A 23760-nucleotide genomic window follows, 5' to 3' on the forward strand; every position below is an offset into this window, starting at 1 on the left:
AAGTTGGTCAATGGATAAAGCCAGGATGTGAACTCAGGTCTTGGAACAGAGTCTAGTGCTGATTCAATATTCACTCATCAAACTTTTAATGAGTATGTGCTACATAGGTACTGAGTGTTGATGTTCTTACAGTGAAGAAGACCAAGTCGCTGCTTAGCCTTCAGAATGCAGAATGGGACACGTACATTATAATGTACATACATTATAATGCAGTGCCAACATTACTAGCATAGCACAGGATGCTATTGCAGATCTAAAAATGGGCATCCATCCTAAGCTTGGCGGAAGTCAAAAGAGCAGGTAATGTTTCAGCTGAAAGCTGAAGACTATTAGAAGCTGGGCAAAGGAAGAAAGAAGAAGGAGGATTCAGAGGAAAGGCCCCCAAGAGAAAAGTTAGCATGGCATTTTCAGAGAATAGAATGAACTTCAGTAATGAACAGTAGCAATAGCTTTAGTGGGAATGGGATTGATGAGGTGTCATGTTAAAAAGTTTAGGTTTCAAATTGAGTTTGTATGGAGCCACTGATGATTTTCAAACAGGGGTGAGACATGATTTGATTTGAATTTTTGAAATACCATTCTGAATTTTGGTAAACACAGCAAATTGAACACATGTGTTTATATCTCCATTTATTCCTAGAATTCCAGTAACATGACAGCAGATTAATCTTAAAAGTTTAAAAACCCAAAAGATCAAATAGTCTGAGAAAGGAGACAGTAGGGAATGAGAAATGGCTACAAATATTTTTAAGATGGAGAGCATACAATGAGTGGTAACTGACACAACACAGATGAGAATGTAGAAATCTAGGCACTTGTGAAGGAGGCACCTATAAGAAAAAACATTATTCATAATGAAGACTTAGAAAAATTCAGGAACTGGTGATAAAGATCCCCTTGAGGACACTAGTAGAATTTTAAGATAGACTCTGAACAGTTTAAAATGAGTTTAATGTCACTTAAAGTTCAATTACTTGATAAGATCCTTCTGAAATCCTGTACAACAGGTTACTACCCATCCACATGCCTAGGGAACACGTGGTTATTTTCAGGAGAATTTACACTGGAGAGGATTCCAAGCAAGAGAAAAAAAAAGAAATTTAGAAAGCAGAACAAAAAAGTTTAAAAGAAACAAAATAACTGTTCAGTTATTGTCATTTTATTTAAGTGGATTCCAACTATGTGAATCATATTGGGTCTGGTTTCTTCCCTTCAATACGTTTGTCAGATTAGTCCAAGTTGTAGAATGGAGCTACAATCAATTATTTTTACTGCTGCATAGCTCATTGCATGACTACACAAAAATTCATTTTTCTACACTGCTGTTGATTAACATATGATGTTGCTATAAAAGTTTTCGATGCATGTTTTGGTGCATAAAATATATACCTATAAGTAGAAATATGGATCTTCAACTTCAGTGGTTAAATAGTTCTCCCAAGTATTGTACAAATTTACTTTCTCACTGTACATGAACTGTAATTACTGTAGATCTTTGCAACAATCAATATCTTCAGCATTTTTTAATTTTAACCAGTCTAGAAGATGTGAAATTATACTGATTTGTGGTTTAGGTTAGCATTTCCTTGATTATTAATGAGGCTGATTGAATTTGCACAGGTTTGTTGGCTATTTGGATCCTCTTTTGTGAAGTTTCTTCTCAAGTCCACTTTTTTGTCAAATGTACTTTCTTATTAAATTTTATAAATTATTTATGTACTTCAAATTTGAACTGTTTTTATTGTGTAGCAAATATATTTCCCTACTCTGTCATCCTATCTTTTACTCTTTTACAAGCATTTATAAGGGATTATTTTTAAGTGTTATGTCATTCAACAGTAGATTTTCCTTTATAACTAAAGGTTTTTGTGACTATTTCAAAGAATCTTAACTTATCCTAAAATCATAAAGATATCCTTGATGTCATGTTCTATAACAGTGCTCCCTATAACATGAACCAGCAATTTTACTTCTAGATATATTTCCCAAGGAAATGAAAACAGAATATAAAAGGGATATCTGTACCTCCATGTTTACTGCAGTCTTATTCACAGTAGCCAAGATATGGAAGCAACCTAATGGTCCATCAGTGGATGAATGGATAAAGAAGATGTGGTACATATACACAATGGAATATTATTCAGCCATAAAAAGAAAGAAACTCCTCCATTTGCAACAGCATGAATGGACCATGAGGGCATTATGTTCAATGAAATAAGTCAGAGGAAGACAAATATTACATGATCTCACTCATATATGGAATTAAAAAAACTGAATTCATAGATATAGAGAATAGTGTAGGGGGTGGGGGAATTGGGTGAAGGTGGGCACAAGGTACAAACTTCCATTTGTAAGATAATTAAGTTCTGGGAATGTGATGGATATATGGGAAGAAAAGGAGGGTGCAATAAGTGAATAAGTTTACGTGGGGAAATGTGACGAACATTACCTCAGCCAAGTGATCAAGATTAGCATCAAGAGTGGGGAGTCATGTTAATATCACCCTTGACATGACTTAATGAGAGTAGCACTTGACCTCTGTGGTCTTCCCCAAACTCATAACTCTATTTTAATCATGAAGAACACATCAGACAATCTCAATTAAGTCACATTCTACAAAACACCTAATTGTCACTCCTAAAACCTGTTTAGGCCATCGGAAACATGGGAAGTCTGAGAAACTGTCACAGCCAGAGAGCCTAAGGACACATGCTCATTAAATGGAATGTGGTGTCCTGGATGGGAAACCTGCAACAGGAAAAGGCATTAGATCAATAGGGACACCTGGATAAAGTATGGACTTGGAGTTAATTGTACCAATATGGGTTCATTAGTTCTGACACATATACCAAATTAATTTAAGATATTAGCAATAGGGAAATTAAATATGAAGTAAATAGGAACTCTCTACACTATCTTTGAACTTTTCTATATACCTATTACTATTCCAAAATGAAAAGCTCATTAAAATAAATTAATGGGGATAAGTTGAAAATTTTCTCTCAAAAACTGGGTTGCCTACTATGTCCCTTTTTTTATTCAAAAATATACTGGAAGTCCTAGCCAGTGAAATAAAATATGAAGAAGGTATAAAATGTATGAGTGTTAGAAAGTTTATAATAAAAATGTTTCTACACATAGAAAACGCAATTCTATAAATAAACTTTTAGATTTATCAGGGTCATTGAATCTAAATTCATTCTATACAAATAAACTTTATTTTTATTCTTATATACCAACTACAAGCAATTCAAGATATCTTCATATTATTGAAAGATGTTAAGACCTACATAAATGATAAGTATACCTTGTCAGTATTTTTTGAAGACTCGGAGTTTTCAGGTTTCCTCAAGTTGATCTATGAATTCTAACAAAAGTCCCAGAAGATACATTTGTGAAAACTGAAATGCTGATTTTAAGATTTATATGGAAATGAAAAGAAACAAGAATGGCTACAATGACCTTGAAAAAGAATTACAGAAGGAAAGGATTTGATTTGCCAGAAAATAAGACTCATAATAAAGCTACAGTAATTAAAGCAGGTAAGAAGTGGTGCGAGTACAGACATGCAGACTGATGGAAGACAAGAAAGAGCGCAGAAACATCCATTCTTATATCAGCACTGGAATTAAGGCTTAGTGGCACTGCAAAGGAATAGGAAAGGACGGTTTTTCCAATGAATCATCCAAGATCAATCTGTAATTCATATGGGAAACAAAACTGGACACCTTTCAATATTTCCTTTTGGGTTGGCCTGCTGATTAGTGTAGTTTTTATTCTTCATTTAGTGATCACTCACTACAAATGGCATTTTCCAATTTTATTTTCTTCATAAAATCTATAATTATCTGAAATTACTTCACTTACTGATTGCTTTTTAATTATGTATCCTGCTCCTAGTACAATATAAAGTCCCTTGAGAGAAAGAATTTTGTGTATTCTGCTCACCATTGTACTTGGGGTTTCAAGACCATTTCCTGGTACAAGTGTAATTAATTTTAATTAATAAATGAATGTGTAAATCTGCCAGGGAAGTTCTCAGTGAAAAGAGCAGATAATCCCTTGATCAAGCACTTGAATGACAAAGAGTTTACTTGGAAAGCCTGGGTAGGATAATGGTTTGGAACACATTCCAGATGGAGAGCATAGCAAGAAAGTGTAATAAATGTGGTAGTGAGCATTGCAGGTGACTTTCTGTAGCTACAGGGGGATGGGTGTTCCTGGCCTGGGATAAATCACCTACGAAAGTGGTGAAACCGAAATAAGTCACAGGAAAGGATGGGTTGGGAGAAACCGTATTTATTGCTCACAGTTTGTTCTCAGTAGCTAGGTAGGCCTGGACCCAGCCATCTCCACCAGCTGCCATTCACACTTTGCCCTTTCAGCACACTCTCAGCTTCCCCCAGGTCCCTGGTGCTCTGTGTCTCTGCAGCCACAACATGCTCTCACTTTCCCACCTGCTCCTTCTGGGGGCATCCCTGTAGGGCAGTCCCCAGCTACTGTGTAGGCAGGCACCAGACCAATTATGCACCAGGAATGGAAGGAAGGAGAGAACAGCAGTCCTCTCTCTACCCCTTGCCCCAGAGTCTGTGGTTGCTGCAGTGGTAAAATGGACTAAGGCCTCACTTGAGATTCTTGAAATTCCGTGATTTACCCCACGCTTTCTAAGCTGTCCATTTCTATATGTAGTAAATGGAAATGTTGAAAACCCAGAATCCTATTTATTCAGTCATAAGTCTCAGTATTTTCTCTTCATTTTATATGTGAATAAAAACTTGTTTCCCTACTGAAATATCAGCCCAGGATTCTAATACTTATCCATTCTCCCTACCAAACTCTCCACCTTTTCCAATTTCAGGCTGCACAAGCAGACATTGTTCAGTACTTACATTACTTGATAACATTTGATTCAGTGGTTCTTTAAGTGTGTACTCACCTGGTTTTATATTTGTTTTGTTTTTAAAATACAATTTCCTGGGCCCTCCTTCTAAAAGATTAAAACAGAAGGTATGGATAAGTTAGATAACTAGCTCTCCAGGTGGCTTAGTCAGATCAGATTGATATAACAAATTACAATAGACTGAGTGGCTTAAACAACATTTAATTCTCATAGTTCTAGAGACTGACAAGTTCAAGATCAAGCATCAGCATTCAGTGGTGAGACTCACTTCCTGGTTCCTAGACCACTGTCTTCTTGCTGTGTCCTCACATGGTAGAGACGGCAAGGAGACTTTCTTTCTCAAGTCTCTTTTTTAAGGGTATTAATCCCATTTACAAGAGCTCCACTTTTATGACCTAATCACCTCTGGAAAGCCCACCTCCTAATACTATCACACTGGGGGGTTAGGATTTCAACGTATAAATTTTCAGGCACTTTCAGTCCATAACATCAGGTGAGTTAGATACAAAGTAAATGTGGCAACTACAAAATTCTAATATGAACTTTTGCTGACCAAAATGTCCACTAACAGCATTCCATAACATGGGAACTTATTTGAAATTCAGTATCTCAAGCCAATCCCACATATATGTAATCAGAATATTCTCCACGATCCTAGATGATTCATATGAACTTTTAAATTTGAGAAGCAAGCACTGAGCTCCTAGACCTGTGGCATCAGCAGCCCTGGGAACTAGTTTGAAAAGCATTATCTGGCTCCACCCCAGATCTAGTGAATCAGAACCCCTCTGGGGGAAGACCTGGTAATGTTTTACAAACCCTTAACACTCAAGTTGGAGAACCACTGGATCCAAGCTATTATCATGCCTTCTTTGGCTATGACCTTTTTTAGTTTAGAATCATTTACTGCATATTTCTATTTCTAATGTCAGTGCAAAGCTGGAGAGTTAAAGAAGGAACCCATAATACCTAAGCGAACATGCATATACAGAACATATGCTGCACTTATGGCAATAATCTTTCCCCAAGCTGGAGACATAATGAAAGGGACTCTCAAGTAGGGTGAACATAAAAGACGCTGGCTGGCCACCAAACTTTAAAGACATATCCATGATTTTTCAATAGCTATTACTATATCCAAGTAAAGGTTTTACTCCCACCTTGACTTCTAAATTTTAAAACACCTCCATGTCTGAAAAACGTTTCTCAATGATTTGTCAGTTGGAGTGAGGATAACAAGGTAAAGCAGCCGCTATTCCTGGCGCTACCAGAGGTTATCAGCTCCAGATGTCTCTAAACATTATGGGGAGAGGCATCCCTCGATTTTATAAACCCAGCAAGCAAGGGAAGGCTTCCTATCTTTGCTCTTTGAAATGAAAGCCCCCAGAACTACCATACTAATTACTTTTCAGTCAGTTCCTAGGATTTATCTCAGAGCCTCTACCAGCTGAAGCTTAATAAGGTTTTTGTGTTTAAGAAAGTAAAAAAAGATCGTTTTAGAGATCCTCACTCCTTTATTTAAATACTAAGCGTTCTTGGTCCTCTGTCAAGCCCAGAGACTTTCTGCAGCTCGCCCCTGCAGTGGGCCTAGGGGTCAAGGCTTTGACCTCCACGGGTTAAGCCTCCCAGGGCAGAGCAGGGGGGAAGGCTGACTCCGCGGCCTGCTCTTCCAGGCCGGGGCGGCTCCTGGACCCCGGCTCCGGGCCCCCCACCCCGAGCGGGCTGCGCGGCCTGAGCACCTCGCAGGCTGATCCGGAACCGCAGGGCTTCCGCTGCTCCCAGCGGCCGCCAGGGGGCGGCGGGCGCGCGCGCCGCCCGGCGAGGAGGGCACGGCCGCAGAGGAAGCGCCGCGGCCGCCGGAGCGCGGGCGGCGGTGGGAAGCGGCTCCCCGTCGGGTGCGCCCGCGCCGGGCCAGCCCCGGCGCTTTCCCCGCCCCGCGCGGGCCTCGGCGCTGGCCGGTTCCGGGTCCCGTGACGGCCGGGCGGGGTGGCGGGCGCCGCGCGGAGGGCGGGTCGGCCCCGGGGAGGCCCGACGGTCCGCGGGGGCCGCAGCTTGCAGGCAGGGCGCCCATGGCGGGCGGGGGCCCCGGGGCCGCGGGCCGGGGGGCGGAGGCCGCCGCGGTGCCCGAGACGCGCGAGTACCTCTTCAAGGTGCTGGTCATCGGCGAGCTCGGCGTGGGCAAGACCAGCATCATCAAGCGCTACGTCCACCAGCTCTTCTCCCAGCACTACCGCGCCACCATCGGGGTGGACTTCGCCCTCAAGGTCCTCAGCTGGGACAGCAAGACGATGGTGCGCCTGCAGCTGTGGGACATCGCGGGTAAGCGGGTGGCCGAGCCGCGGGCCCGCGGGCGGCAAATTCCGGGGAGGGGCGGTCCCGGGGTTCCCTGCCATTGGGAGCGGGGCCGCTCGCCCTCCCCGGGTCCCCTTCCTGCGTCCTCAGCCCGAACTCACCTGCCCGTGCACCTTGGGAGAGACTCAGTCGCAGAGGGAGATGGAAAGGGACGTGTCAGGCGGACAGCAGTGGAACGGGCGGTAGTAGTTGAATAATTTAAAAGTAGGACATGGCAAATAAATGCATAAATAAAAAACCCTGGTTAGATGCCTCAGCGAAGTAGGGGAAAGCCTTCTTATTTTCCAGAGATGAAAAGGCCTTCTCCAACATCCTCTCTCACCTGAGCAGAGGTGAGAAAGCCTTGGGGCTTTTCAAGAAGTTTTAACCCCAGGAGGAGTTAGGGGGAGAGGGCAGGCTTTAGCACTTCACGGATGAGAACTTTTAGTTCAGAGTGGTTGAATGAGTTACCAAGGTGACACTCCTAGTTAGTGATACAACTTGGACTAGAAACCGGGTTCATTTTCAGAACGTTTTTCATCATCCACTTTGGATCTGAGACCCTTTTTAAAGGAAAACATTCTTCCTAAAACACGCTTTCATTCCTGGGACAGGCTGCCCAGGTGAGGATTACAAAAGGTCTCTTGAAGCCTTAGGCTTCTTTCTCCCTAAACCAACACCTAGCCCTATTCCTGACCCCTTTTCTGCATCAACATCCCCCTGCTCCCACCCCAGAAATCGTTGCCCTGGCATTTGCTTTCAGTTACCATTTTGGGGCACAATACTCTTCTTTGAGGGGGTATGTATTTCCTTGTTCTGATACTGAAAACTTCTACTCTCATTGATGTGGTAGGTGGAATGTGGGCATTTAAAAAGATGTTAACTTTTGTAACGTTTAAATATGAAAGTGGAATATGGAACATGGAAGTGGTACAAAAAGTGATCCTGTTCAGTCATTATCAGTGTTTAAGAAGCTCAGTCTGCAATAGATGATATTTGTTTGGGAGCATGTTCAGGGTTGAAGAGACTGTCCATCCTACAGATGCATAAACTGAAGTATAAAACATGGCCATGCTGCATAAAAGGAACGGTCACCCATCTGGTAGCAGAGTGGTGGGAGGCGGGGGGAACACAGGTCTGTTTGTGAGGTAGTGCTCTTTTCATAAACAGCTTATTGCATATGAGAAAGTATTGAAGAATTATAACTAGTGGCATTTATTTAAGAACAGACTTCTCTACCTCAGATACAAGAATGAATTTATGTATATCACTCTCTCAGAGAAAGAGGAATAATCAGCTTTGGGCTCAGCTTTTTTTTTTTTCCTTTTGGTTACAGAAAACCAAAAGTTCGTTTGAAAAGTCGTCTTTTGAGGCTTCTTTCGAAACACTTCCTGCTGTTTCACAGAACGCCTATGAACAGTAGTAATATTGCTTCTTGTCCAAGTCATGGATTCTAAAGGTTGCCCTGCTTCGCGATAGTCACTCTCCTGGGCTCTTCAGTGGAGCTGTGGATTTTATGAAGATGATTTTAAACCCCCGCCTAGAAGGGTTGTTGACTTTGCCTTATTCTTCCTGTAAAACAGTGTGTTATTTAGCTTTTAAATTACAATTGGTCCCACTGTAGATGAGTAAAGGATTTTTATGGCACAATTGTGTTTTTAAGTGAAGGAAATATGCTTATATTTGGAGACCTGGCATGCAAAAAAATGAGTAAGCCTTTTTTTCCTGGGTATGGCCTCTTCTTTTTTTATACTTCTTAAACAGACCTATATCCCCAGGAAAGGGACCTGGTCAGTCTTTAATAGACTTTGGTACACATTGGCCTAGATGGATTATCTTAGCACTTTTGCCTAAGTACAAAGCTTGAGCTTTGCAATGAAGAAAATAGAACTCTAAGGTGTCTAACAGGGAGTTCTGGATGTTAGATGCCACTCAGCAAGTACCCACCATCAGTAAATGAGATAAGAGATCAATGCATGGGGTAATGGGAGGTTAATAGGCTCATCTTATAAATGAGATTTTCAGAGATGGAGTCTTAGCACATAAGGACACTGAGAAAAATAACGGCTTTAACTTAAGGTTTGGGAGCTATTTGAGCTGCTAGTGAATCCCAGCCTCATACCATTTGAATTAAGTAGTGAGGATATAATAAGGGCAAACCAAAGGCCTCTCGAAAAAGTTCCCTTGTGGCTAAACATATTTGCCTTATGCAGTAACAAAGTTGTCTCATTTAATTCTCAAAGGATAGAACTATTCCTTGATTGCAAAACAGTAGGCAGAGCTAGCCACTTGACATGACTCACATAAGGTGTGGTGTTATGACTGGTTGTTTTTTTTTTGTTGTTGCTTTAGAGATGGGAAAGGGGGAAAGAAAGGTAATAAATTATGTTGCATCTATACTTGAAAGCTTTGGCTGGTGTGACAGGCAGGAGTTGTCCAAGTGTTTTCTATAAATGGGGTCGAGCAGTTTAAGCTAAGCTCTTCAAATTGAGAACCATAGTGACTCTTGGATACAGGCCTTGTGAATCCTTTCTTACTGCATCAAATGAACGTAGCTTTAAAATACAGATTCAGTTTAATAGAATGTTTTGTGTTAGGCAATTGCTGTCTCTTCATGCCTGCTTTTAGACTGCTGCTCAACACACAACTAAAATATACTAAGCCATTGAAGTCTTCAGTAAGATTTTAAAGAGAGTTTAATACATGCATAAATTAAGATGTTGCAAGAGATGTCTTTCTTTGATCTTCCTTTTCAGTATGTATTGTAGATGAAGTAATACTGGGCTTACTACTTATTATAAGCTTATTACCAATTACAGAATTTTCCAGGCAGGTTGAATGGCTAGTCTAGGTTAAATCTTTTTTTAAAACATATTTGTTCATTCAGATAAAATATAATTTAGTTTTCATGTATTCACTGAAGTGATTTGCCTTGGCAGGGAAGGCAAAATTGTATCTCTGCCCTCTTAGAGTTTTCAGATGGGCTTGAGAATTAAATTGGTATAAACAGATTAAGAGGAGAAATGCATGGAATAAAAGTTCTGTGTGTGATGTGGGAGTCTTGAAGACCCAAAGAAGTGGCAGTCTTGAAGACCCAAAGAAGTGGCACAACCGAAATGCTTTTATACCAGGTTGAACAAAGAGAGGCAGTTGTGGAGAATTAACTCACATATATGGGGAGCCCAAAGGAAGAGACTTATTTTGCCAAGGTCTGTGTGTACAGGATTCTCGAGGCTTTGACTCGCCATCTCTGGTGATACGAATCTTTCTTTCCTTCTGGCATAGGAAGGATATCTTTCACATGGGACTTTTTTCTGTTGCTCTCAGGAAGAAAAGGGGGGAAATTAGAGCACCCTTCTTCTACCTACTGTTTTTCAACTGCCTTTAGTTCAAAATAATGCTTATACCAGAGTGGCATTTTTGAGGGGTCACCTATTCTGCCATCCTGCACTTTTTAAAACCAGAATTTTTTTAATAAAAATCTGAGTAACACTCCTTTGAGCTAAAGAGTCAGGAACAATCTGCTCTGAAGTTCATGTAAATATTATTTACCAAACCATAAAATGCACGCTTGGAGAACATAAATTATAAAACTGTAGTTAGATTCACTTTTCATTTTTTTGATTGCCCTCCTAAATTAGGATATGGATCCTGTTTTCTTTGCTCTATCTTGCACATTGCCATTACCATACCTAGTGGGCTCGTCTTCTTTCATAACTCTCCTATAACCCTTCCTTTGCAAGAATCTGAAATATGACTTCTGACTCTTTATCTTCAAAGTATCTTTCAGTTAGATATCAGTTAGATAGATACAGTAATTTGTCTATCAGTATCTAAGTTTCTTCTAAATTTCAAGAAGCAATGTTTTCAGGAATTCATCTGTGTAGTTTTTTGTAGTCTCTGTCCTAAACACCAAATACTTCAGTAACTTTCCTGGGGCTTATTGGTGGCCGATTACTTAATAACTCACTTAAAGGGGTTTTCTAAATGTGTATTAATAAGTTTTGACTCTTGTGCCTCTTGCCATCCTCAGCCTTACTCAGTCTCAGTTGTTTACTTACAAGCAAAGCCTACTGTCCCATTTAATATCTTTATATCTTCCTCAATTCCTGAGTCCTGAAATACCTTGAGGTGTCCAGGTCTGTACTGTGCATTCACAATTACCCAGGCAGGACAGTCAGCATAACAGCATATTTGTGTGAGCACACATGGAAATTCCCCTGGTAATGATATACCTGGCACCTTTCCTGTTTTTGACTATGTCACCATTCTTACTTTCCTCAGTTAGCACCCAGGAGAGGAAAGGTACTTAGGTTCATGGTAGAGACAGTGGAGGGCTGATAAGAAGTCCTAAAGCTTAACTTTGCTCCTAACCATTTGCCTAATCATTCTACTACTGGAATTGAGTTGTAGGCTTTTAGTGATCCCACAGTCTAAATACAGACAGGTATAGTAACTTGACCAAGAAAACCCAGGTAATCAATGACACTATACAGAGATAGGTCTCATGACTCTATCTCACCTATCATATGAGATATGAAAATAATAGGCTTTTAACTGCACAGGGGGTCTTTGATCCCCTGGCATCATAAACTCTTGTCTAAATTTGCAAATGTTCTGGTCATCCCAAGAGTAGAGGATATGACTCATGTTTATACCCATTGTAATAATTACCATCAATCCAGAATTTCTAAATATTATACTTCTCTTCCCTATGAAGCACAGTACTCCCGAGGTAGACCGTTTTTGATTGGCTCCATCATTTTGCGTGTATGTGTGTGTGCATGTGCATTTTGAAAGCCAAATATGGACTTTTCTGAAGATAAAAAAGCCGTTTTATTGGCATATGGCTGAAGAGCACACTACAGAAAGCAAGGTAGTAATTATAGATGTCTGTGTGGCCTACTCTGTGGTGGCACCGATTAAACCTGTAGCCATGCATTATTCCAGAGATGCAGTATTACTTTTAAATGTATTTAAGGAGATACATGATTTTTCCATCATGTATATATTATCCTGACCTTCCAGGTTTCTGAAGCTTTTGGTATGGAAATTTCAGTGGTTCTTACTCTCTTTTAAAATGTACCCAGGGTTTTTTTTATGAGGAATGACAAGGCCAACACATTAGGAGAGGATTGCTGTTGAAAAAATAGTGTATTACTCATAGTTCCCAAGAAGAGGGATCCTGCCACACCACGCAGGGCCATGTGGGGAAACAGTAGGGTGGGTCAGGAGGTGGAGGAGCAGGGGTGAAGCATGGGCTAGGCCTTTACTGTGGTTTTTACAGGAAGGAATGGGCAAGACAGCATAGGCAAGCTGAGGAAGCTTAGGATTGGATAGTTGGAAAGATTTCCATGGACTCTGGGCTACAGGGCTGGTCCCTGGTTGTCTAGTATCAGGCCATGGGGTGATTCAGGGCAGGAAGACAGTGTTGTGGACTGCAGGAGCCTGCAAAAGGAGGCAGATGGCGGGTGTGGACGCAGAATTGGCTGGCTTGTATATGCTCTTAGCAAGTTGTTTGCTGTCTCTAAAGACTAGCTAACCCTGGTAGGGACAGTCCCTCCCCTGGTCCACAAGTCCCCCAGATATCAAAGCATCATAAAATACATAAAATAAAAAGCATGATTAATACGTATTTCTAGGCACTTATTAAAATAGATTGAGAAGTGAGAGAAAGTGCACTTGCAAAGAAGAAAACTTTGAAGGCCTTAGATTTGTAGCCCAAGAATAGCACATCCTTAAAATAGTGAGAATTTCACACTTACTCAACACTTAAGTAATAGAGAGTGGAATAAGTTGACAAGTTAAGGTGTATTATGGTTGTAGAGATCTTGTCTTGGATGGTGAAAAAGTAGACATACAAATGTGGGGAGATTTCTGGAGGGTGAGATAAAAGATCAAGGAAAAGGTGCCTTAGAATTCTATTCAGTTATACTTTCAAGAGAGTTGTTTTGCACTCTTTGCAACTGAAGAGGCAAGGGACATGCAATTTCTTTACTCTTCTTTTGAGAGAGGCAAACCACATAAAAATAAACAGATAACAGGGATTTCATCTCAGGATCTCTGTTGGTCTCTAACAAGGACCTTACATTCTTTCCTTTCCCATTCTTTTTACTCACTTCTGTCCAGATGTTTTTCTAAAGTATCTTCCAGAGTGATTTTTGATTGTTTCTTGCTAAATATATAGTTTTTTTTTTAGTGTAATTATATAGAGCCTTCTTCATCGGACTCACCTGTGGTGCTCAAGTGCAGATCCTATAGCACCAGCCATATCAGTAGATTCGGCAAACATCCCTGTACATCGTGGTTTCACAGGAGAGAACTTAAGTCTCTTACCTAGTAAGTCTGTGGTTGAGCAGAGCAGGGCTGTTGAGCAAAACCGTAAAGTCCTCATGGACGAAGCTGACGCATCACCATCAGCTATTACTTAGCCATATCCAATCAAATGTACGCTCCTTCTGCAGGGGCAGCACGGAAATCTAGGGCTAGTTTTTTTTTTTTTTTTTTAATTAGACATACTGCTTCCCCAAATAAAACTCTGTGAAGGCATATTGGATTAGGCAACTAGCAGTCATCCATACTTACAGAGTCAGAATTCCTATAGGCAGAGCCTAGAAATCTGCAGTTCCCATGCCCAGGGGTGATCTGATTTAACTAACATTGAGAACAGTGGTTCTGTCCTTACTTTTGCTGCGCTGCATGGATAGACCCATCCTCTCACTTCCTCTAGGAGTTCTCCACGTAATGGGACAAAGCCGCCTGCTCCCTCACACTCACCTCCCATGACCCGTAAGTTCCTCCCAGTTTCATGTCACCACCTCCTTATCTGTGTGACTCTCAGGAGCCTCTCCCTGAGGGCAGCATATGGAGAGACAGCATTTATAAGACAGAGATGGTACCTGTCTTGCTTTTGTTGAATAAGTTAGTTAAAGTAAAAACCAGTATCTTAAACTTTAAAAACTATTATGACTTTGTACACAAATCAAAAAGATACTTTGATTTTACTCCTTCTTTGGAATTGATTAGTCAGCTCTTGATTTTACAGTCACCACAGAAGAGTAAATAGTTGGGTAAGACAGGCCTTTCAGAAATACCACAGAAGCTTGGTCATTGCAAGTTAGTGAAAAGAAAAACCTGGAGTGTGAATTAGCGTGTGTCTGGGATTAGGTGATTCTGAGGACACTGATGCTACCATCTCAAAAACGCTGTATTTTCCTTTTAGATATTTTTCTTTTCTTTTGTATTCAGTTTTGTTACTCTTTTGCTTGGCAAGTTTAATCTCAATCTCAAGGGTGGTGGAATGAGCAAAATGACATGATCTAAATAGCAGCTTTGCCTGTCTTTCCCTATAATGCTTACTTTTCCAAGTGGAAATACATTTCTGAAGGTCCATGCACCTATAACCTGCAGTGCTAGAGCATGGGTCCAGATATTTCTGACTCCAGAGGTTTCATTGTTATGTTATAGTTTCTCCCTCTCATCCTATATATGTTAAAAAGGAAAACCAGTCACATGAACAGAATTGTGTAAAATCATGTGACTCCGTTTTTTTCTTAGTACAGTACAGTACTTAACTATGCACTTTAGTACATATCAAATCCAAACTCAGATGGTGCTAATTCAATGCATTAACTTTCAAACTTATTTTATTTGAGGGTAATACAACCATTCATTGTACAGAAAATTGTGCCAGCCGGTGGTGGGAAAGGAAGGAATGGGCAACTAGCAGTATGGTCTGTTTTTAGTTACATTGCTTCATGGGTTAGTATTATAGTAGTTCTTTAAGAAATGTACTTACCGCATTGCCTATAATTTTAGTGTGTTACATATTAAAGTGTAATGCTGGGCAAGTTTCTAATGGCTTGATAAGGCAGGAGTTATTAACTTGATGCCCTAAAAATAGCAAAACCTATGTGGATACAAATTGTAGCCTCTTGGACTATATGATGTGGGTTGTCATCTTCCAGTTATAATATTGTCCATTGAAGAGTTTTGTCAGGAAAGCATGAAAGTAGCTCCTCCCCCTCCAGTAAGAAATGACTACAGCACTGGTGAGAGAAGATGAGGTGGCTTAGGAAGATCTCCCAGGTTCTGCTGAATTGCCATATTGTTGTAAGCTTTAACTGCACACACACATGCACACACACATATGAAATGAACCTTCAGCAGCTGTCTTTGTGTTTAATAGCCGCACGCTTTTTCTTTCCCTGTTCCTTGCCTGTCATGGGCACGACCCCAGGAGCTTTCAGCATTGGCAGGTATTTCTGGTGATTTATGTCTTTGTGAAAAGTGGAATTCCAGAATAATAGTTTTCTTGGACTGTACTTAGTTGATTGGCTATTTTCCAAAGAGTGTTCTTTATATTTCCTGTCTAAAATTTAAAGAACAAATTCTAAGATTCTATAGAATTCTAGTGCAATTCTAATTTAAATGTGAATGTCTTTCCATTAGTTTGATCCTTGGGCCTTTTTTAAACCTAGGAAGGTCTGACCCCTGATGGGCTGTGAAAAGGGAATTCGTTGAATTAAGCACTTCAGAGGGATGACTCAGCACTGGTGAAGTTGCATCTAGAAGCTGAGTGCGTGAAGCCAGTTTAGTCTGGGTGGTGAATGTGGCTGTGACTAGGCCGACTGCCCCTGGGCTGTGTGCACTGCTGCATCCAGCCTGAAAGTCACGGTATGAAAATAAAGGAGTAAAGACAACTTAGGAAGATACTATATTTTCATGACAAGTAAGCATTTGAATGGCATTTCCTATATAATGGATCTTCCAGAAAGATCTCACATCAGCTTCCATAATATGCTCTTTGTATCTTTGATTACACCTAACACATCATGGTATCAATTTGTCTGTTTCCTTAAATAGAGTGTGAGCTACTTAGGAGAGGAAATCATATTCACTGTTTCATTAGTTTCACCAGTGTCTAGTACAGTGCCTGGTACATAGAAAGAACCTAGTATGTATTTTTTAGTTGAGATCAGATCTGGATATAAGAGGCAAAAAGATATTTGGGAATTGTATCAATCAGGATAGAGTAAGTTATGTTGAGGTTCCAACAACATTAAAAATCTCAGTGATTCAGTAATTATTCCTTAAATCTCAGTGATTCAGTAATTATTCAGTACTCTTTCTACCTGTCCATAGTGGAGGGCAAAGGTTTGGGTGGTGGTGGAGGATGCGAGGAGCCATATGAAGACCTAGGCCAACAGAAGCTCAACCATCTCATGGTACTCTGACCTTAAAGCTAGGGTTCCAGCCTTACTGCAGCAGGACAAGAACACTGGCAGTCAAGGGATTCTAGTTCCCTTGGACACTTTCTGTTTGTTCCCATTTCTTTGGCCAAGATTCATCCATGGCCACTCCCAGTTTAGTTGGGGCTAAAGTGTGATCAGCTATGCATTTAGAAGTGGAGAATGGAATGTTCATGAGCATTAGTTTGTTTTCCACTGGAATGCTTTGTTTTAGGCAGTAATAAGGAAATAGCTAAAAATACACAGGGAGAAATCACAACAAAAGTATAGGGTGCAACTCTTACTCCAGGAGCAAAGTTTACTTTCCATCTTAACAACCAAAAGAGCTTAGCATGTCTATGTATTTGAGCCTTTGAAATAATAGTCAATCTAGATTTCACTTTGTTAGGTTTTTTGGATAACAGCTCTTTCATTTTATGATGATTATAATTTTAAATGAATTCATCAGATCCTTCTCCACTCCCTAATTAACCTTCATGTGTTTTATAAATTTTTGCTTTTTACTTGTTTTTACCAGTTCAGGAATACCTCAGGAGCTCTAAGGGGTCACCTCAGAGTTGTTTATAAAAAGACTATGAACTCAGTAAAATATGTGTATTTTACTATTCTTTGGAAAATAAGCTATTTCCCTAAATGCATGGACTTAACCTTTTGATGCTGGGTCATTTACATGTGAATTCCATTGCTGTCTGGATTCAGTGATTGCATAATTAGAAAAAGCATTATAATATTAAAGTTATAACACAGAGACCTAAAATATCCTAAGTGACAGATGAACTTTAAATATGTACTTCCATGAATTTCTATATACCACTTCCAGTACAAGGTTTAGACTCCATGAATTTCTATATACCACTTCCAGTACAAGGTTTAGACTCTTTCTGATCTCAGAACAGAAATCATCAAACTTTCTGTAAAAGTCCTGATAACAAGTACTTTAGGTTTCATGGGTCATTCACTCTCTGTTGCAGCTATACAATTCTGACATTATAGAATGAACACATACATGGACAATACCTGAATGTGTGTTCCAGTAAAACTTCATTTAGCTGACTTCGTGAATTGTAGTTTGCTGAACTCTTCCTAAAAAATTCCTAGGCAAACATTTTACATTATATCCTCTCAGCAACTGCCTAAAGTGGGTGTTATTTTTTTATAGCTTTGTTGAGGTACAGTTGGCATAAAACAAATGTACAATTTGGTAAGTTTTGACATGTATACACACTAGTGAAACATCACTATAATCAAGATTGCAAACATTTCCATCACCTGAAAGTATTTCCTCCTGCCCCTTTTTAGTCCATCTCCCTGCCTTTTCCAAGGCCATCATTGATGTGCTTCCTCTTAGTGTATCACTATAGTCCTTTTAAAAATTTTGATATAAATATGCTCAGATGGTATTACCTATTTCCTCTGCAGTTTGGTTTCTTTCACTCAGCATAATTATTTTGAGATTCATACCATGTTGCTACCTGTATCCATAATTTGTTCCTTTCCATTCAGTTGTTGAGTTATATTCCTTTTTATAGATATACCATAGTTTATTCATTGCTATGTGGAAAGACATTTGGGTGGCTTCTAGCTTTTTAAAAATAAAGCAGCTGTGAGCACTCATGCACATGACTTTGTATAGAGATGTGCTTTCATTTTGTTTGGGCAAATACCTACAAGTAGAATGTGTTGGTTGTATGTTAGGTGTATGTTTAAATTTTAAAGAAACTATCAAATTGTTTCCCAAAGTAGTTGTACTATTTTAAATTCTTATCCTTACCAGCATGTATGAGAGCTTCAACTGTTCCACATCTTTACCAACACTTGATGTAGTCAGACTTTTTCATATTAGCCATTCTTGTGGGCATGAAGGGACAGCTCATAGTAGTTTAAATTTGCATTTCCTCGATGGTCAATGATGTCAAGCATCTTTTCCTCTGCTTGTTACCATATCCATTTTTTGTTAAGGTGTCTATTGCAATGTTTTGCTTACTTTATTAACTGAATTTTCTATCTCCTTACTTTGGAGTTTTGAGAATTCTTTATATATTCTGGGTACAAGTCCTTTATCAGACATAGGATTAGCATTTTTTTCTCCAGTTTGTACTTTTCCGTATCATTTGCTCAGTAGTGTCATTGGCAGTATTTTAAGTTGCTATACAGTATGGTTGTTAGGAAGCACACTCTCTGATGTCAACACTATCAGAGAGTTTTTAATCCTAACTGTGGAACCTAGGGAAATCAATTGATATTTCTAAGCCACAGGGTCTTCCTTGAAGATTCTTTGTAATATAGATTTTTGGTTTTCTTATATTTTACCATAAAGTTTATGAGTGCAAATTTGAGTATGACTTTGTGTAATTGTTGGAAAGAAATGTTTTTAGGGATTTATAGATGATTCAGTAAACAAACTTTCACTAAAGCTTAAGAGCTGTTTATATCATCTGGATTTCTATAACTAGTTTGGCTCCCTGTCTTCTTATATAAATTAAAGGGGTAGTCTGGAAAAATACTGTGTGATAACTATGTAATAGTCTTGTAATATAGACTACCTTAATGAAGCAAATTTCCCTTGCTGCTATAGTCATTTCATATTTAATATTAAAATTCATAAAAATGGAAATCATTGGCAGTGTTTGCTCTGTGGTTAAGCTTGGAGTCAACCACTTTAATGCATGTATGCAGTCTTTTTACAGAATGGTGATACCGACTTTGAACAGTTAGTATCTCCTCTATGAACACGCTGTGTATGATTACTAAGTATATGCTTATGGAAAGTAGCACAATGTTAACTTTTTATAAATGTCAGCATTATGATCAAATAAGCTTATAGTTGGCTGGTCAGATTTACATTACCAATAAAATGTGAACATGATAATAGGGTTTCATTTTACCATTTGTTAAAATAAAATTCAGACATCTGGACTATTGTCATACAGCTTCAGGTGGGCCCAAATGGGGAGCTGTCTCAAATCAAATGAACTTCAGGTTTATCCTTTTAAACTTGACTCTTATTGTATTCTTCTTTGACTATTCCACTAAACAACATCTAAAACTGTATGATGGCATAGTAGAATTTGAAGGAGATAGAATATTTGGTGGGTAGCTTTGCATTTGTTAGTACCAGTAAAATGTAGATAAAGTATGTTTTTCATCATGTGTTTTAACAGGAAAGTTTCCAGTCAGTATTTTTATCATTGGTCAGAGATAATAATCTTAGATTTGCATTGATTGCCACTCATGTTTCCTAAGTACTCTAGTCAGTAACTTGACAGACTGAAGACATAAGCCTTAGAAGTCAAGACAACTGTACGATAGTTCAGAATGGCTTGAATCCCATTTCTATAGGTATGTAGAAGTCAGAAGACCTGGGTTCAAATCCTCTCTTCTTTAGTAACAGTGCAATCATCCTAGCCAAGCAGCTCTTTGCATGGATTTGCATCTTTCAGGTGGGATGTGGGTCCTTCCTATGTCAACAAATAGTCCAATATCTGAGAGTAAGAGAATGCTTTGCAAAGTCCTGTATGGCGTGTTAAGCAGATTTTTCCTAAAGTATTTAACATGTTAGGTAATTTTAAAAGTACAGTGATATTAAAGATCTCTGCAGTTGATCCCCTTTAATAACACAACCAGTTATCCTGCTTTCTGTTCTACAATAGAAGGTTTGCATGCCTCTGCTTTGGAGGGAGCACCTTTGCATGTTGAGTCAGAAGTGGGTAAAGGCTAGAGATGGGAAGGAAAAGAAGAGTTAAGGACATGTGCTCCTTTATCTCATGTCCACTCCTAATCTTTTTGACTAGCATTTTACGCACTACACTTATCATCTTCCTGCAAACTTCATTTTCTTCTATTCTTGTCTCTTCCCCCACACCCAACCTGCTTTCTCCCCTCAGTCCCTCTTCTCTTAGGCCAAGTGGAGTTGGGGAGGGAGAAGACAGGCTCTGTAGCTTCAGGCACTGTCATCTTCTTGTTCACGGAGCATGCACTGTACACACAGAACATAAATCTAGCTCACTGTGTGCTCAGACCACATGATCAGCCTCTTCTGCCTTGTGGGTTGTGGTCTATGTGTCCTTCATTCCCTGGGTCATTTGCTGTGGAATGGGAGATCTGTTTATGCCACTATTCCTAGGGTCAGAGGGTTCATATATACGTAGAGCCTCTGTTTGACATGTGAGTTCTTCATCTCTTTACGTGTATCTCCAGGGCAGGAGCGGTTTGGCAACATGACGCGAGTGTACTACAGGGAGGCTGTTGGCGCCTTTGTCGTCTTTGACTTATCACGAGGCTCCACGTTCGAGGCTATCCTGAAATGGAAGACCGACCTGGACAGCAAAGTCCACCTTCCAAATGGCAGCCCCATTCCTGCTGTCCTCTTAGCTAACAAATGTGACCAGAAGAAGGACAGTGGCCAGAGTCCCTCCCAGATGGACCAGTTCTGCAGGGAACATGGCTTCAGTGGATGGTTTGAAACCTCCGCAAGGGTGAGATCTGCTTTGCATTTGTATCTGCCCTGCCGTGCTGTTAACTTGGAAATCTGAGCTGTAACTTTAAAATATTTAAATGAATTTATGCGAGTGTTTTGGAAGTCTAGGAAAAAGTGAGGCATACCATAAATATGTTACAGCTTCTTTTAGTTGTAGTTGGGATGCTTTCAAAATGGGCTAATGGGAAGTTAAATGGAAGGGCTGATTTTACATTTTTAAAAAATGAGTAATAGAGCAAAGAACAAATGACACTTTCTGTGAGTTTGAGTCTTTAGGTGAAGCACTGCTCCTGTGGCTGGAGTTTATGGAGGATGAGGTATATTGTGAAGCACAAGCATTTTCTATTTTTATAAAAGGCTTAACAGAATATATATAGGCATAGATGTGCCTGGTGAAGATGTAGCTCACATGCAAAACTAACAAAGGCACTGAAAATACCAGAGAGAAGGTGTATTCTGATCATGTTGGAAGAGATTCAAGTCAACTGTGTATGCAAGAATTTGCACAAAAGAGGATATCAACATGTGTGACTTGCTTTTTCATGAATTGTAGAGTGAGAATGCTTTATCCATAATGGGAAGCCAAATAAGATGTTTTTGTAGAAAAACAAACACACTTAAGTTGGCTGTTGAAAATCTTAACAGTCTAGATACAGAAGAACGTAAGGGGAAAAATCACAAACACAAAATATTTGGGAAAGGCGGTTGTTTGCATTGGCAGTTTCACAATAGAGGTCAGATAACGATTAGAGTTATGTAAGAATGCAGAAATGCTCGATAAATTCTGTGATGACAAACTCGAAACTGTAAGTTTGGTACAAGCTTAACACAGTTCCAGCTTTTAGTATGCCTTCTGTAGAGATTTTATATATATGATTTTATATCCCTTTAAATATTTAAATGCATTTATGCGAGTGGTTTGGAAGTCTAGCTAGAGTTGAGGGAGTTGAGGAAAAAAAGCTTGTGTACCAAATAATGTGCCACTTTCAGGGTGGGTTTCTGATAAAACTAAAAGTAACCAGGGAGTAAGTTGGCAATTTGGAGAAATAAGGCAAAAAAAAAAAAAGACCAATAATTTAATTAAAGTTAATATTTGCTGAGGGAGTTGAGGAAAATAAGCTTGTGTTGATGCTGGAAAAGGTACCTAAATAAATGGTACAGGCCTTGTAGATTTCTAACTGTCTGAGAAAGGTTATGATAAATAAGGGAGAAAACTAGAATGAATTTCATGGTATAAGATTGGAATTGGAGAGATCAGTATGAATTTAAGGTTGTACATATGTGTATATTTCTGTGTTCATGTGTGTGTATATGTGTGTGTGTGTAGACACACACACACATATACAGATATGTATAAACAGATAAACAGAAATAGATATTGATGAATTGATATGTTCATGATATATACACATATTTATTAGCTCTGTCCACTGAGAAGGCTTTGAAACAATGACACCACAGAACTAATGAGTTTATCTAGTTCCCAGAATTTGGTGTTTAAATACTATGTCCCATAAAAAGAACCAGGGTTCCCTAGAGAATGACTGATTCCAGGACTTGGTCAGACAGGGAAAGTGACGTTGTGCCTGGGATAATCTGTGGTGCCAAAAACTAAGGAAACACGAAGTGATTGAGACATGTCAAAAAAGACACAGGAGCCTTCTTATAGGAGTTCCAAAAATCCAAGACAGTTTGAGCAAAAGCAAAAAAACTATAGTGGATTTAATCCATAGATAAAATAATAATCCATAGTATGAATAAACAAATGAATAAACGTAGGAGAAAAGAAAGCTTTTATTAAAAGAATTCCAGCAAATAAATGTAGAATGATGGAAGTAGAAAGTCACCATTAAACATCACAGTAATATTTGGCTTAGGGAAGAATTAGTTGGTGCCAAACTTAATGGGGAAAATTTTGGTGAAAAACAGGATATTTACATATTTTTACTTTCTAAGTACAAAGGGAAAATAGTAACTTCTCAGTGAAAAAGCCTGACAGACGTGACTTTATGAAAGTTTATCTCCTCATACACTTAGAAGGACACATCACTTTTGCCAATTCTGCCAAACAAGCACATTAGTACTGGTGGTGGCCAGTGTACTTATGGTTCTCCCTCTGATGGATTTTCCTAGTTCCTATTAATACTCTAATGCTTTTCTTCCAATTAATTCTGCTTACTCCTGATTTCTCCATTATAGGATAACATAAATATAGATGAAGCAGCCCGGTTCCTAGTGGAGAACATTCTTTCAAACCACCAAAGCATTCCTAATGAAGAAAACGATGCGGACAGAATTAAACTGGATAAGGAAATCTTGACAGCAGAGAATAAATCCCAGTGTTGCTGACATGGCCTCTCCTTTTCCAGCGCGCGGAAGGCAGCCTAACACTGTTGCTCCACTGGGAGCCAATTCCTGAGAGAGGATTAAGGTGGCATATGTGATCCTCTGACTATTCCCAGGACTGCACCTTAAAATGAAGACTCTAGCTGTTTTTGTTTCCAGATCGTATAAATCTTTCGCCTTTAAAAAAATGGCAGTGTCAGCGTGCTGGGGGCCTGCGTAGCATGGGGCCTTCAGTGGGGTGACGCTGCTGGTGGCACCACGGCTCAATGTGGGACCACTTGGGCATTCGCTGTGGCTGCATTGCTGTCCAGGAGAGTGTTTACATCCTGTTTAAGCTTTTTAAATGACAGTTCCTCAGGATTTGATCAGATTTCCAAGTTGTAACTTTTAGTGCAAGCACTAGAGTCCCAATAAAACCTTATCTGCCATCTTAATGGTAATTTTATGAGTCTCTG

The 23760-nt window shown here is 39.5% G+C and overlaps 1 protein-coding gene across 1 annotated transcript; it reads left to right on the plus strand.

Moving 5' to 3' along the window:
• The first annotated feature begins 6814 nt into the window (after positions 1-6814).
• RAB32 (RAB32, member RAS oncogene family) lies at positions 6815-23745 on the plus strand. Its single transcript, XM_017669813.3, has 3 exons — positions 6815-7219; positions 20680-20957; positions 23159-23745. Exons 1-3 carry the CDS (start codon positions 6970-6972, stop codon positions 23306-23308), a joined length of 678 nt encoding a protein of 225 aa, XP_017525302.2. The 5' UTR covers positions 6815-6969; the 3' UTR covers positions 23309-23745.
• The last annotated feature ends 15 nt before the right edge of the window (positions 23746-23760 follow it).

The sequence above is a fragment of the Manis javanica genome, chromosome 13, assembly GCF_040802235.1.
Source record: "Manis javanica isolate MJ-LG chromosome 13, MJ_LKY, whole genome shotgun sequence".
NCBI lineage: Eukaryota > Metazoa > Chordata > Mammalia > Pholidota > Manidae > Manis > Manis javanica.